Below are 13,770 nucleotides of genomic sequence, written 5' to 3'. Positions count from 1 at the left end.
TTCATTTTGAATGGGAAACATTTCCCGGAAAACCTGGAATTCTGGGAATTTTTTGGGAATTTGTCAAAGGAAAGCCCGTGATTCCCGAATAAGCTTAACAGTTTGAAGTTGGAACGTTTTGAATCAGATGAAAAATGTGGGAATTGTGGAACTTTGAAAAATGTCCCATTGATTTCAATGGGAATTTCAGAAAAAAATTGACATTTCGGGAAAATGGTAAAAAAAAACCCTGACTGGTCTGAATGAGTTGAAATGATTGGTGTTGATTTTTTTCCAAATCAGTCGAGAAATGTTGAAGTAGGATCATGTTGAATTGAGAAATGGTATTACGGAAAACCGGGAATTTTTCCAGTTCAAAAAACAACTTTGTTTTTTATCCTGATTTAGAGGAATGTTTTGACGGTGGAACGGTTGAAATGCGTTGCAAATGTGGAAGGAATAGTCGCCAGAAAAAAGGGTGGAAACAGGGCTTTGTAAAACCAGGAATTCTGGAAAATCCTGGAATTTTTTTTAACTTGAAAACATTATCGTTTAAATTTCCAGAGTGCCGGAATGTGTTGAAGGTGGAATGGTTTGAATCGGTGGAAATGGTGGAAGTCTGAAAAATGGCCAATTCATTTTGAATGGGAATAATTTCCCGGAAAACCTGGAATTCTGGGAAATATGGGAATTTTTTTTTGTAATTTGGCAAAGGAAAGCCCGTGATTCCTGAATAGGCTGAACAGTTCGATGTTGGGACGTTTTGAATCAGATGAAAAATGTGGGAATTGTAGAACTTTGAAAAATGTCCCGTTGATTTCAATGGGAATTTCAGAAAAGATTGGACGTTTCGGGAAAAGCGGGACTATTTTTGAAAATGGTAAAAATGCGTGGTCGGGGTGGGACGGGGCGTGGTTGGGGGCGTGGCTAAAAGGGGAGGAGTATATTTACAGCTAGAATGCACCAAGTATTTCATATATATATATATATATATATATATATGTATGTGTGGGAAAAAAATCACAAGACTATTTCATCTCTACAGGCCTGTTTCATGAGGGGGGGTACCCTCAATCGTCAGGAGATTTTAATGGGAGCATTCGCATACCATGGTTTATATAGGGCACAGAGTGGGTGGGTACAGGCTGGCCTAGGGGCGTGGTGATTGGCTCATGTGTTACCTAGGAGGTGTTTCCGTCTATGGCGGCATGTTGTTACAATTTCGCTGCGCTTGTTGAGGGATGACAGGTCTGGACGGTAAATAATAAACAGTTTCTCTTTCAAGCATAGGTTGCATCTTTTATTACCACTATTGTAAGGTGTGCTGGATGCAAGAATTTGCCATGTTATTGAATATTCAACATTATTGTCTTTGAGGTCCCAAATGTGTTTGCTGAGTTCTGTGGTATTTCGCAGGTTTTTGTTCCTGAAAGAAGCCTTGTGATTGTTCCATCTGGTTTTGAATTCTCCCTCGGTTAATCCTACATATTAATCCTACATATGGCATATGTAGGATTAACCGAGGGAGAATTCAAAACCAGATGGAACAATCACAAGGCTTCTTTCAGGAACAAAAACCTGCGAAATACCACAGAACTCAGCAAACACATTTGGGACCTCAAAGACAATAATGTTGAATATTCAATAACATGGCAAATTCTTGCATCCAGCACACCTTACAATAGTGGTAATAAAAGATGCAACCTATGCTTGAAAGAGAAACTGTTTATTATTTACCGTCCAGACCTGTCATCCCTCAACAAGCGCAGCGAAATTGTAACAACATGCCGCCATAGACGGAAACACCTCCTAGGTAACACATGAGCCAATCACCACGCCCCTAGGCCAGCCTGTACCCACCCACTCTGTGCCCTATATAAACCATGGTATGCGAATGCTCCCATTAAAATCTCCTGACGATTGAGGGTACCCCCCCTCATGAAACAGGCCTGTAGAGATGAAATAGTCTTGTGATTTTTTTCCCACACATACATATATTGCGCTCTACTACGGTATCGAGCACTATTTTTTGGATAACCTTATTAAGACATATATATATATATATATATATATATATAAGAAATACTTGACGTTCAGTGAATTCTAGCTATATATATATATATATATATATATATATATATATATATATATATATATATATATATATATTTTATTATATATATAAAATAAATACTTGAATTTTAGTGTTCATTTATTTACACATATACACACACATAACACTCATCTACTCATTGTTGAGTTAAGGGTTGAATTGTCCATCCTTGTTCTATTCTCTGTCACTATTTTTCGAACCATGCTGAACACCCTCTCTGATGATGCATTGATGTGTGGCACGCACAAAAGTGCTTTCATCAAATGCAGTAGATGGCAGTATTGTCCTGTTTAAGAGTGTCACAACATTGCTGTTCACGGCAGACGAACTGCTTTACGTATACAAAAAAGTGGCTGCTGTTGTTGCCACGCTGGGAGGACGTTAATGAAACTGCCTAACAATAAACCCACATAAGAAATCAAGAACTCGCCCTCCATCATTCTATAGTTATAACGTGATTGGGCAGGTACGCTTTTTTATATTGTGGAGGACCTGAGTCCGCATGAATTTCGGGAGATTTTCGGGAGAAAATATGTCCCGGGAGGTTTTCGGGAGAGGCGCTGAATTTCGGTAGACTCCCGGAAAATCTGGGAGGGTTGGCAAGTATGGTGTAGAAAACCAGTGTGGCTTTGGAGCATTCACACAATAATCAGGCTGTGTCGTCACAATCCAGCGTGTTATTTCAACAACAAAAAAGTGCTCCAGGCGTTATATTAAGATGCCTTCTTTGTCTCCTTTTACAACTGTCCTCAATGAAGTTGTGGGCGTATAGACAGAATGAAGTAGGTGGTTTAGTGGAATAAAGCATGGATATTGTTCTCATAAACAGGCTCCAGGAGCCACATATTGAAAGATGATTTTTGCCAACTGTGGCGCTCTTACAGGACCGGGAGCGTCAACAGGCGCAGATCGGGATCATGGTGGAGTTCGCCATCGCTCTGATGGGCAAGTTGGACGGCATCAACCGACATTCCTTCAACAGCTTTAGGCTCCGCGTGGGTGAGTTTGCTCGGCCAGCTGTAGCTGTTTGTATGTGTGTGTGTGTGTGTGTGTGTGTGTGTGTTTGCAAGCTGATGTCATCCCATTCTGGGGAAATGTTCCACTGCCAAATTTCATCACTTGTTTGCGGATTTACGGCTTAGTGTCGACACGTGCTTTCATTGGCAGGTTAAGGATCAACTTGTCTTATTAAATCCAATGTAATAACTTCTTATAAAAAACATTTGCACTCCTAGAAGGTTATTTTTTTTTGGTGTGTTTTTTCATAAACATACAGTCGTTATTTTTGACTCTGTATTTTTACAAAAGCCAAAACCAGTGAAGTTGGCACGTTGTGTAAATCGTGAATAAAAACAGAATACAATGATTTGCAAATCCTTTTCAACTTATATTCAATTGAATAGACTGCAAAGACAAGATATTTAATGTTCGAACTAAGAAACTTTTTTTTTTTTTTTGCAAATAATCATTAACTTAGCAGCACGGTGGCAGAGGGGTTAGTGCATCTGCCTCACAATACGAAGGTCCAGAGTAGTCTTGGGTTCAATCCCGGGCTCAGGATCTTTCTGTGTGGAGTTTGCATGTTCTCCCCGTGACTGTGTGGGTTCCCTCCGGGTATTCCGGCTTCCTCCCACTTCCAAAAACATGCACCTGGGGATAGGTTGATTGGCAACACTAAATTGGCCCTAGTGTGTGAATGTGTGTGTGAATGTTGTCTGTCTATCTGTGTTGGCCCTGCGATGAGGTGGCGACTTGTCCAGGGTATACCCCGCCTTCCGCCCGATTGTAGCTGAGATAGGCTCCAGCGCCCCCCGCGACCCCAAAAGGGAATAAGCGGTAGAAAATGGATGGATGGATGGCATTAACTTAGTATTTAATGGCAGCAACACATTGTAAAAAAGTTGGCACAGGGGCATTTTCACCACTGTGTTACATGGCCTTACCTTTTAACAACACTCAGTAAACGTTTGGGAACTGAGGAGATCAATTTTTGAAGCTTTTCAGGTAGAATTCTTTCCCATTCTTGCTTGATGTACAGCTTAAGTTGTTCAACAGTCCGGGGGTCTCCGTTGTGGTATTTTAGGCTTCATAATGCACCACACATTTTCAATGGGAGACAGGTCTGGACTACAGGCAGGCCAGTCTAGTACCCGCACTCTTTTACTATGAAGCCACGCTGTTGTAACACCTGGCTTGGCATTGTCTTGCTGAAATAAGCAGGGGCGTCCATGATAACGTTGCTTGGATGGCCACATATGTTGCTCCAAAACCTGTATGTACCTCTCAGCATTACTGGTGCCTTCACAGATGTGTAAGTTACCCATGCCTTGGGCACTAATACACCCCCATACCATCACAGATGCTGGCTTTTCAACTTTGCGCCTATAAGAATCTGGATGGTTGTTTTCCTTTTTGTTCCGGAGGACACAACATCCACAGTTTCCAAAAACAATATGAAATGTGGACTCGTCAGACCACAGAACACTTTTCCACTTTGCATCAGTCCATCTTAGATAAGCTTGGGCCCAGCGAAGCCGGCGGCATTTCTGGGTGTTGTTGATAAATGGTTTTCGCCTTGCATAGGAGAGTTTTAACTTGCACTTACAGATGTAGCGACCAACTGTAGTTACTGACAGTGGGTTTCTGAAGTGTTCCTGAGCCCATGTGGTGATATCCTTTACACACTGATGTCGCTTGTTGATGCAGTACAGCCTGAGGGGTCGAAGGTCACAGGCTTAGCTGCTTACGTGCAGTGATTTCTCCAAATTCTCTGAACCCTTTGATGATATTACGGACCGTAAATGGTGAAATCCCTAAATTCCTTGCAATAGCTGGTTGAGAAAGGTTTTTCTTAAACTGTTCAAGAATTTGCTCACGCATTTGTTGACAAAGTGGTGACCCTCGCCCCATCCTTGTTTGTGAATGACTGAGCATTTCATGGAATCTACTTTTATACCCAATCATGGCACCCACCTGTTCCCAATTTGCCTGTTCACCTGTGGGATGTTCCAAATAAGTGTTTGATGAGCATTCCTCAACTTTATCAGTATTTCTTGCCACCTTTCCCAACTTCTTTGTCACGTGCTGCTGGCATCAAATTGTAAAGTTAATGATTATTTGCACAAAAAAAAAAATGTTTATCAGTTTGAACATCAAATATGTTGTCTTTGTAGCATATTCAACTGAATATGGGTTGAAAATGATTTGCAAATCATTGTATTCCGTTTATATTTACATCTAACACAATTTCCCAACTCATATGGAAACGGGGTTTGTAGTTTGAAATAATATTAGGGCTGTGGTCTACAAAGTCGATCAAAAAACAGCAGTCGTGGCTGTAGGCAACCTCCTGATATATGTATATATATTAGCTCTACAATCTGAAAATAGCTGCATTCAAAGTATTCATTAGCAGCTGTATTGACATCTGCGTGCACTTTAAAATGTGACCTGTCTTGTGCAACATGCATGGAATAAAAAAACAATACACATTAAAATCAAAGAATTGCAAGTAAAACGATATGAGTTTGTCTAGAACTGATGCTAAGATCACAACACGTGTTTGGCGTGCAGGTATCAATCACGGACCCGTGATCGCCGGCGTGATCGGCGCCAGGAAGCCTCAGTACGACATTTGGGGCAACACGGTCAACGTCGCCAGCAGGATGGAGAGCACAGGGGAGCTGGGAAAGATCCAAGTAAGCCTCTTCTTATTATTATTAATAGTATTTATCAATACTACCACTTTTATGTTTGATCTGGCTGCTTTTTAAAAGCGTCGCCATGGCAACCTAACATTTGTCTTCTTATCAAACACTCGGGCTTTATGTTCCTAGTGAGGCGAGTCGGTCCAAGGTTTCTTCTTCTTTTTTCTCTCTGACTGTGACCAGACACATTACTCATACTCAGTGAGTTCATTTGATACCGCGCCACACAGAAACTGTAAAACAAAAAACAGGTTTTGATATTGAAAAAAAACAGAAATAAAATAAAAGATATTTACAAAAGCGGCATTTCCAATGGAAATGAAATGAACACAAATAACCAGCAAAAACTACCTCATTATGTTAGATGCCCTAACATCAATAAAGGATCGATATGGGGTTTGTATTACCACTTGATGCTTTAACACAAATCACACACAAAAGCTAATACATCTGATACAAATAATACATTAAAAACATTCTTAAATTGATGCCGCAACACAAATAATATCTCTAAACTTTATTAGTTTATAACTTATGCAGTTAAACTGTATATTTCTAAGAAAGATGCATTCAACGGTCTTTAACACAAGTAATAGCTTCTAAACTCTAAACGTGTTAACAGTTGATGCCTTAACACAAAAACCTCAAATATTTTCAACATTTGATGCTTTACCCAATAATACTTTTAAATAGAGATGTCTGAAAATGGCTTTTTTGCCGATTTCCGATATTGTCCAACTCTTCATTACCGATTCCGATATCAACCGATACCGATATATACAGCCGTGGAATTAATTTGTTGTGACGCATTAAACAATGTAAGAAGGTTTTCCAAAATAAATCAACTCAAGTTATGGAAAAAAAATGCCAACATGGCACTGCCATATTTATTATTGAAGTCACAAAGTGCATTATTTTTTTTTAACATGCCTCAAAACAGCAGCTTGGAATTTGGGACATGCTCTCCCTGAGAGAGCATGAGGAGGTTGAGGTGGGCGGGGTTGAGGCGGTTTGGGGGGCAGCGGGGGGTGTCCCGGAAGAGTTAGTACTACAAGGGCTTCTGGGTATTTGTTCTGTTGTGTTTATGTTGTGTTACGGTGCGGATGTTCTCCCGAAATGTGTTTGTCATTCTTGTTTGGTGTGGGTTCACAGTGTGGCGCATATTTGTAACAGTGTTAAAGTTGTTTATACGGCCACCCTCAGTGTGACCTGTATGGCTGTTGACCAAATATGCCTTGCATTCACTTGTGTGTCTGAAAAACCGTAGATATTATGTGATTGGGCCGGCACGCAAAGGCAGTGCCTTTAAGGCATGCCTCCAATATTGTTGTCTGGGTGGAAATCGGGAGAAATTCGGGAGGGGCACTGAAATTCGTGAGTCTCCCGGGAAAATTGGGAGGGTTGGCAAGTATGACTGGGAGACGCAACTGCTCTGTACTTCTCCCTACGCCCGTGTGCCACTCCGTACAGCGGCGTTTTAAAAAGTCATACATTTTACTTTTTGAAACAGATACCGATCATTTCCGATATTACATTTTAAAGCATTTATCGGCCGATAATATCGGCAGTCCGATATTATCGAACATCTCTACTTCTAAACAATATGTTTAGAAATGTATGCATTATCACAAATAACAAAACTATTTACCAGTTTGATGCCTTAACACAAATAAATTCTCTAAAACATTTTCAATAATTGACTTAATCAAATAAAACACCTTTATTATATACTCAAATAAAACACTTAAATTGTGTGTATATAAATATATTTTATATACACTATATTGCCAAAAGTATTTGGCCACCCATCCAAATGATCAGAATCAGGTGTCCTAATCACTTGGCCTGGCCACAGGTGTATAAAAAACAAGCACTTAGGCATGGAGACTGTTTCTACAAACATTTGTGAAAGAATGGGCCGCTCTCAGTGATTTCCAGCGTGGAACTGTCATAGGATGCCACCTGTGCAACAAATCCAGTCGTGAAATTTCCTCGCTCCTAAATATTCCAAAGTCAACTGTCTGCTTTATTATAAGAAAATGGAAGAGTTTGGGAACAACAGCAACTCAGCCACCAAGTGGTAGGCCACGTAAACTGACAGAGAGAGGTCAGCGGATGCTGAAGCGCATAGTGCAAAGAGGTAGCCAACTTTCTGCACAGTCAGTTGCTACATAGCTCCAAACTTCACGTGACCTTCCAAATAGCCCACGTACAGTACGCAGAGAGCTTACTCAGTGGCCTAGTGGTTAGAGTGTCCGCCCTGAGATCGGTAGGTTGTGAGTTCAAACCCCGGCCGAGTCATACCAAAGACTATAAAAAAAATGGGACCCATTACCTCCCTGCTTGGCACTCAGCATCAAGGGTTGGAATTGGGGGTTAAATCACCAAAATGATTCCCGGGCGCGGCCACCGCTGCTGCCCACTGCTCCCCTCACCTCCCAAGGGGTGATCAAGGGTGATGGGTCAAATGCAGAGAATAATCTCGCCACACCTAGTGTGTGTGTGACAATCATTGGTACTTTAACTTTTTAACTTTAGCTTCATGGAATGGGTTTCCATGGCCGAGCAGCTGTATCTAAGCCATACATCCCCAAGTCCAATGCAAAGCGTCGGATGCAGTGGTGTAAAGCACGTCGAACTGGACTCTAGAGCAGTGGAGACGCATTCTCTGGAGTGATGAATCACACTTTTCCATCTGGCAATCTGATTGACGAGTCTGGGTTTGGAGGTTGCCAGGAGAACGGTACATTTCGGACTGCATTGTGCCGAGTGTGAAATTTGGTGGAGGAGGAATTATAGTGTGGGGTTGTTTTTCAGGAGTTGGGCTTGGCCCCTTAGTTCCAGTGAAAGGAACTTTGAATGCTCCAGGATACTAAAACATTTTGAACAATTCCATGCTCCCAACCCTTGTGGGAACAGTTTGGAGCGGGCCCCTTCCTCTTCCAACATGACACAAAGCAAGGTCCATAAAGACATGGATGACAGAGTTTGGTGTGGATGAACTTGACTGGCCTGCCCATAGTCCTGACTAGAACCTGATAGAACACCTTTGGGATGAATTAGAACGGAGACTGAGAGCCAGGCCTTCTTGACCAACATCAGTGTGTGACCTCACCAATGCGCTTTCTGAAGAATGGTGGAAAATTCCTATAAACACACTCCGCAACCTTGTGGACAGCCTTCCCAGAAAAGTTGAAGCTGCAAAAGGTGGACCGACATCATATTGAACCCTATGGGTTAGGAATGGGATGACACTTCAAGTTCATATGTGAGTCAAGGCAGGTGGCCAAATACTTTTGGCAATATAGTGTACCTCCAAATTGTATTTCTAAGTTTAATGCTTCCAAAACATTTTCAACAGTGTATGTATTACCACAAATAATACCTCTATACCAGGGGTGCTCACACTTTTTCTGCAGGCGAGCTACTTTTCAATTGATCAAGTCGTGGGGATCTACCTCATTCATATATAAAATTTATATTTACTTATTTATTAAATATATGTTTTTGTTAACAAGTTAAAGGTGTTTAATGATAATGCAAGCATGTTTAACACATATAGTTAAAGGTGTTTAATGATAATGCAAGCATGTTTAACACATATAGTTAATATCGTTAACAAGTTAAAGGTGTTTAATGATAATACAAGCATGTTTAACACATATAGTTAATATTGTTAACAAGTTAAAGGTGTTTAATGATAATACAAGCATGTTTAACACATATAGTTAATATTGTTAATAAATTAAAGGTGTTTAATGATAATACAAGTATGTTTAATACATATAGTTAATATTGTTAACAAGTTAAAGGTGTTTAAAGATAATGCAAGCATGTTTAACACATATAGTTAATATTGTTAACAAGTTAAAGGTGTTTAAAGATAATACAAGCATATTTAACACATATAGTTAATATTGTTAACAACTTAAAGGTGGTTAAAGATAATACAAGCATGTTTAACACATATAGTTAATATTGTTAACAAGTTAAAGGTGTTTAAATATAATACAAGCATGTTTAACACATATAGTTAAAATTGGTAATAAGTTAAAGGTGTTTAAAAATAATACAAGCATGTTTAACACATATAGTTAATATTGTTAACAACTTAAAGGTGGTTAAAGATAATACAAGCATGTTTAACACATATAGTTAATATTGTTAACAAGTTAAAGGTGTTTAAAGATAATACAAGCATGTTTAACACATATAGATTCCTTTCTTTCATGAAGACAAGAATATAAGTTGGTGTATTACCTGATTCTGATGACTTGCATTGATTGGAATCAGACAGTGGTGCTAAAAACGTCCGCATTTTCGAATGGAGGAAAAAAAAAGTCCTCCTTTCTGTCCAATACCACATGAAAGTGGTTGGTTTTTGGCATCTTATTTGTCCAGCTCCGTAGCTTGCTAGCTTGTGCACGCCAGCTTTCTGAGACTCTTATTTTGTTAGCGCAACTGTGCAACTGTGCAGTCGGTCTTTGGAGTTTTGACGACAGGTACGGCGCCAGAGTCTGTTGAAATAAAGTGTTTCTTGCCTTCCAGTCGGTAATTTTAATGAGCTGGCAGCAGCCAGTGTCATCTCAGAAGACCCTCAGGTGCCGTGAATGTCAATCAAGTGCCGAAAGTGACGTCATAGTGAAGATTTATGATCGCTCATTTTTAGGACTATTTTTTTAATGCCTGGCTGGTGATCGACTGACACACCCTCCGCGATCGACCGGTAGCTCGCGATCGACCGGTAGCTCGCGATCGACGTAATGACCATCCCTGCTCTATACTATATATTTTCAACAGCTGATGCCTTACCTACCACAAATAATACCTAAATACTATATATAATGTTCGAACACAAATAACACCTCGTTTAACAGTTGAAGCCTTACCACAAATATCTGCAAAACATTTTCAACAGTTGATGCATTACCACAAATAATAATTCCAAACTATATGTATTTTCAACATGTAATGATACAAAAAATGCAGCCAAATAAATAAACAATGTTAAGTTATGTGTTTAATTTACCAGCAGTAAAGCATAAACCTTTAAAACATTTATTTTGAAGATATTATTTGTAGTGTGGCATTAGATGTTAAAATATATTTTAGAGGTTTTTACTTGTTTTTGTGACTTGTATTATTTGTGTTAAGGCATCAACTGTTATTTGTATAAAAATAATGTATATAGTTTGGAGGTATTGAATTATTTGTGGTAAGGCATAAGGAGATTAAATTGCTTTAGTTGTCTTAGTTGGTAATTTCTTGTGTTAAGGCATCTATCTAAAATGTGTCGTTCAGAGGTTTTATTTAGTTGTAATATTTGCGTCAAAGGCTTTCTTTATTAAAATACAGTACAGGACAAAGGTTTGGACACACATTCTCCTCATTCAATGAGTTTTCTTTATTTTCATGACTATTTACATTGTAGATTGTCACTGAAGGCATCAAAACTATGAATGAACACATGTGGAGTTATTAAGTACTTAACAAAAAAAGTGAAATAACTGAATACATGTTTTATATTCTAGTTTCTTCAAAATAGCCACCCTTTGCTCTGATTACTGCTTTGCACACTCTTGGCATTCTCTCGATGAGCTTCAAGCACACCTGTGAAGTGAAAACCATTTCAGGTGACTACCTCTTGAAGCTCATCCAGAGAATGACAAGAGTGTGCGAAAAAGTAATCCGAGTAAAGGTTGGCTATTTTGAAGAAGCTAGAATATAAAACATGTTTTCAGTTATTTCACCTAACTCATAACTCCACGTGTTCATTCGTAGTTTTGATGCCTTCAATGACAATCTACAATGCAAATAGTCATGAAAATAAAGAAAATGCATTTAATGAGAAGGTGTGTCCAAACTTTTGTCCTGTACTGTATATACAATGTGGTGGCAGTTGGTTATTGTATAACACAGAAAAACACAGTGACCAAATAATGCTTCCAAAATCTATCTTTTAACAGTCGATGCCTTTACAAAAATAATTTAAGCCAGATCAACTGTAATGTTTTATATGTAAAGTAGCTTGTATAATAAATAAGCTACATTGAATTGTTGTATTGTTTGAACCCTCAATTACAGCACACAAATATTAGTAGTTTTTTTAAAATGTTTATATTAGTTTCCTTTGTACTAGTGCAGGGGTCGGCAACCCAAAATGTTGAAAGAGCCAAATTGGACCAAAAATACAAAAAAAAAATCTGTCATGAGCCGCAAAAAATTAAAAGCCATATTACATACAGATAGTGTGTCATGAGATATAAATTGAATTAAGAGGACTTAAAGGAAACTAAATGACCTCAAATATACCTACAAATAAAGTATTATGATGCAATATGTACATATAGCTAGCCTAAATAGCATGTTAGCATCGATTAGCTTGCAGTCATGCAGTGACCAAATATGTCTGATTAGCACTCCAACAAGTCAATAACATCAACAAAACTCACCTTTCATTCACAACCTTAAAGGTTTGGTGGACAAAATGAGACAGAAAAAGAAGTGGCATAAAACACATCCTAGAAAGTCGGAGAAAGTTATACATGTAAACAAACTACGGTGAGTTCAAGGACCGCCAAAATTAGTAGGACAAAACGGCGCTCGCCAAATACTCGAATCAGTGAAGCATGTTTAATATAAACAGTGTGCTTTATGTCATGTTTGTCATCCTACAGAAACCATATTAAAACAAAAAATAGATTTTTTTCCCCTCATCTTTTTCCATTTTTCATACATTTCTGAAAAAGCTCCAGAGAGCCACTAGGGCGGTGCTAAAAGCCGCATGCGGCTCTAGAGCCGTGGGTTGCCGACCCCTGTACTAGTGTGTATTTTCTACATGAACAATGATTGTATTTTGTGTTACAAAGCAAACATGGCACTTAAACTCATGTGTTGCAATCACTGACGAGTGCGTGTGTTTGTCAGGTGACGGAGGAGACGTCCGACGTGCTGCACAAGCTGGGCTACTCGTGCGAGTGTCGCGGCTTCATCAACGTGAAGGGAAAAGGTGAACTGAAGACGTTCTTTGTGTGCACGGACATGAGCAAGCAGCAAGGCATGGGTCTGAGCTGAGTCACACCACTTACAAGGACGCTGTTTACATGCCAAACGGGATTGCGCTACACATGCAACCCCACACGGGCGCTGCGGTCTAAGGCTGGGATCAAGAGTACTTTGGGCTTACATTTAGACGGCCGTGAGAGGAAAACGTATGTATTGTACTAACGCCATTTTGTGTCTGATGGGAAGACTGCAATGATTGTGTTTGGCCAGTTGGACGCTCTGCTTTGTTACTGTGTAATGAGCAAAAGTGTTTTTTGGACTCGAGTTCAACTTACAATCAAACGTTGCTATCAATCCGTTTACCTGCCTACATGTTTTAGCAGTGTCTGATCCAGCAAGCCTACTTGTTGTCCATGTTTGTTTCTGTCCTGGTTCTAAACCGCCTGGATCCTCATGCCTCTTCATTGGCCTTACTTGACCACCAGTGTGGTTCTTATAACTATTAACACATGATGCATATTTGGGCCTTTTTGTGTGTAAACTTTTGTTCAGTCACAGAATGTAATAAATTATTCACAATGGTGATTTAATTAAAAATACATTTATTAAATGAAATGTCAACCCCCCCCCAAAAGTACTTTTTGTAAAAAAAAAAGATGTTTTTTGATGTGTACCGCATCTTAAAACAAAATCCACGAGCTCACACGTGCATACACCCAAATTATAAAAAGCAGCCTTCGCTACACATCCTAAAATAGGAGCCGTAGTTGAGTTTTTCTTCGGTCAATGATGTAACTGTTCAAATGTGACTGTAATGTTAGCTATGCTAGCGTCGCGTTGTTGTATGCGATACCCGGCGTCTATTACCAGTTAAATTGCAGTAATTGGCACCGACTCCATGGTGTCCATCGGCTCTGCCATCTGCAGGACTGCAGGGAACATATGAAGAGTCACACACTAACCTTT

The 13,770-nt window shown here is 39.4% G+C and overlaps 2 protein-coding genes across 4 annotated transcripts in view; one reads left to right on the top strand and one right to left on the bottom strand.

The window, feature by feature from the left end:
- Positions 1-13,430, top strand: part of adcy7 (adenylate cyclase 7) — a 207,127-nt gene extending 193,697 nt beyond the window's left edge. For both annotated transcript variants that reach the window (XM_061964558.2, XM_061964557.2), the window contains 3 exons: positions 2,977-3,091; positions 5,666-5,790; positions 12,727-13,430. In XM_061964558.2, coding sequence (XP_061820542.1) covers positions 2,977-3,091; positions 5,666-5,790; positions 12,727-12,873 — 387 coding nt within the window. In that variant the 3' untranslated portion in view covers positions 12,874-13,430. The remainder of the gene's footprint in view (positions 1-2,976; positions 3,092-5,665; positions 5,791-12,726) is intronic.
- Positions 13,388-13,770, bottom strand: part of brd7 (bromodomain containing 7) — a 28,534-nt gene continuing 28,151 nt past the window's right edge. For both annotated transcript variants that reach the window (XM_061964559.2, XM_061964561.2), the window contains exon 17: positions 13,388-13,733. In XM_061964559.2, coding sequence (XP_061820543.2) covers positions 13,675-13,733 — 59 coding nt within the window. In that variant the 3' untranslated portion in view covers positions 13,388-13,674. The remainder of the gene's footprint in view (positions 13,734-13,770) is intronic.

This window comes from Nerophis lumbriciformis, linkage group LG06 (assembly GCF_033978685.3).
Source record: "Nerophis lumbriciformis linkage group LG06, RoL_Nlum_v2.1, whole genome shotgun sequence".
NCBI classification, from domain to species: domain Eukaryota; kingdom Metazoa; phylum Chordata; class Actinopteri; order Syngnathiformes; family Syngnathidae; genus Nerophis; species Nerophis lumbriciformis.
Note: the sequence above shows the minus strand (reverse complement) of the source record. Positions and strands in the feature narration are given on the sequence as shown.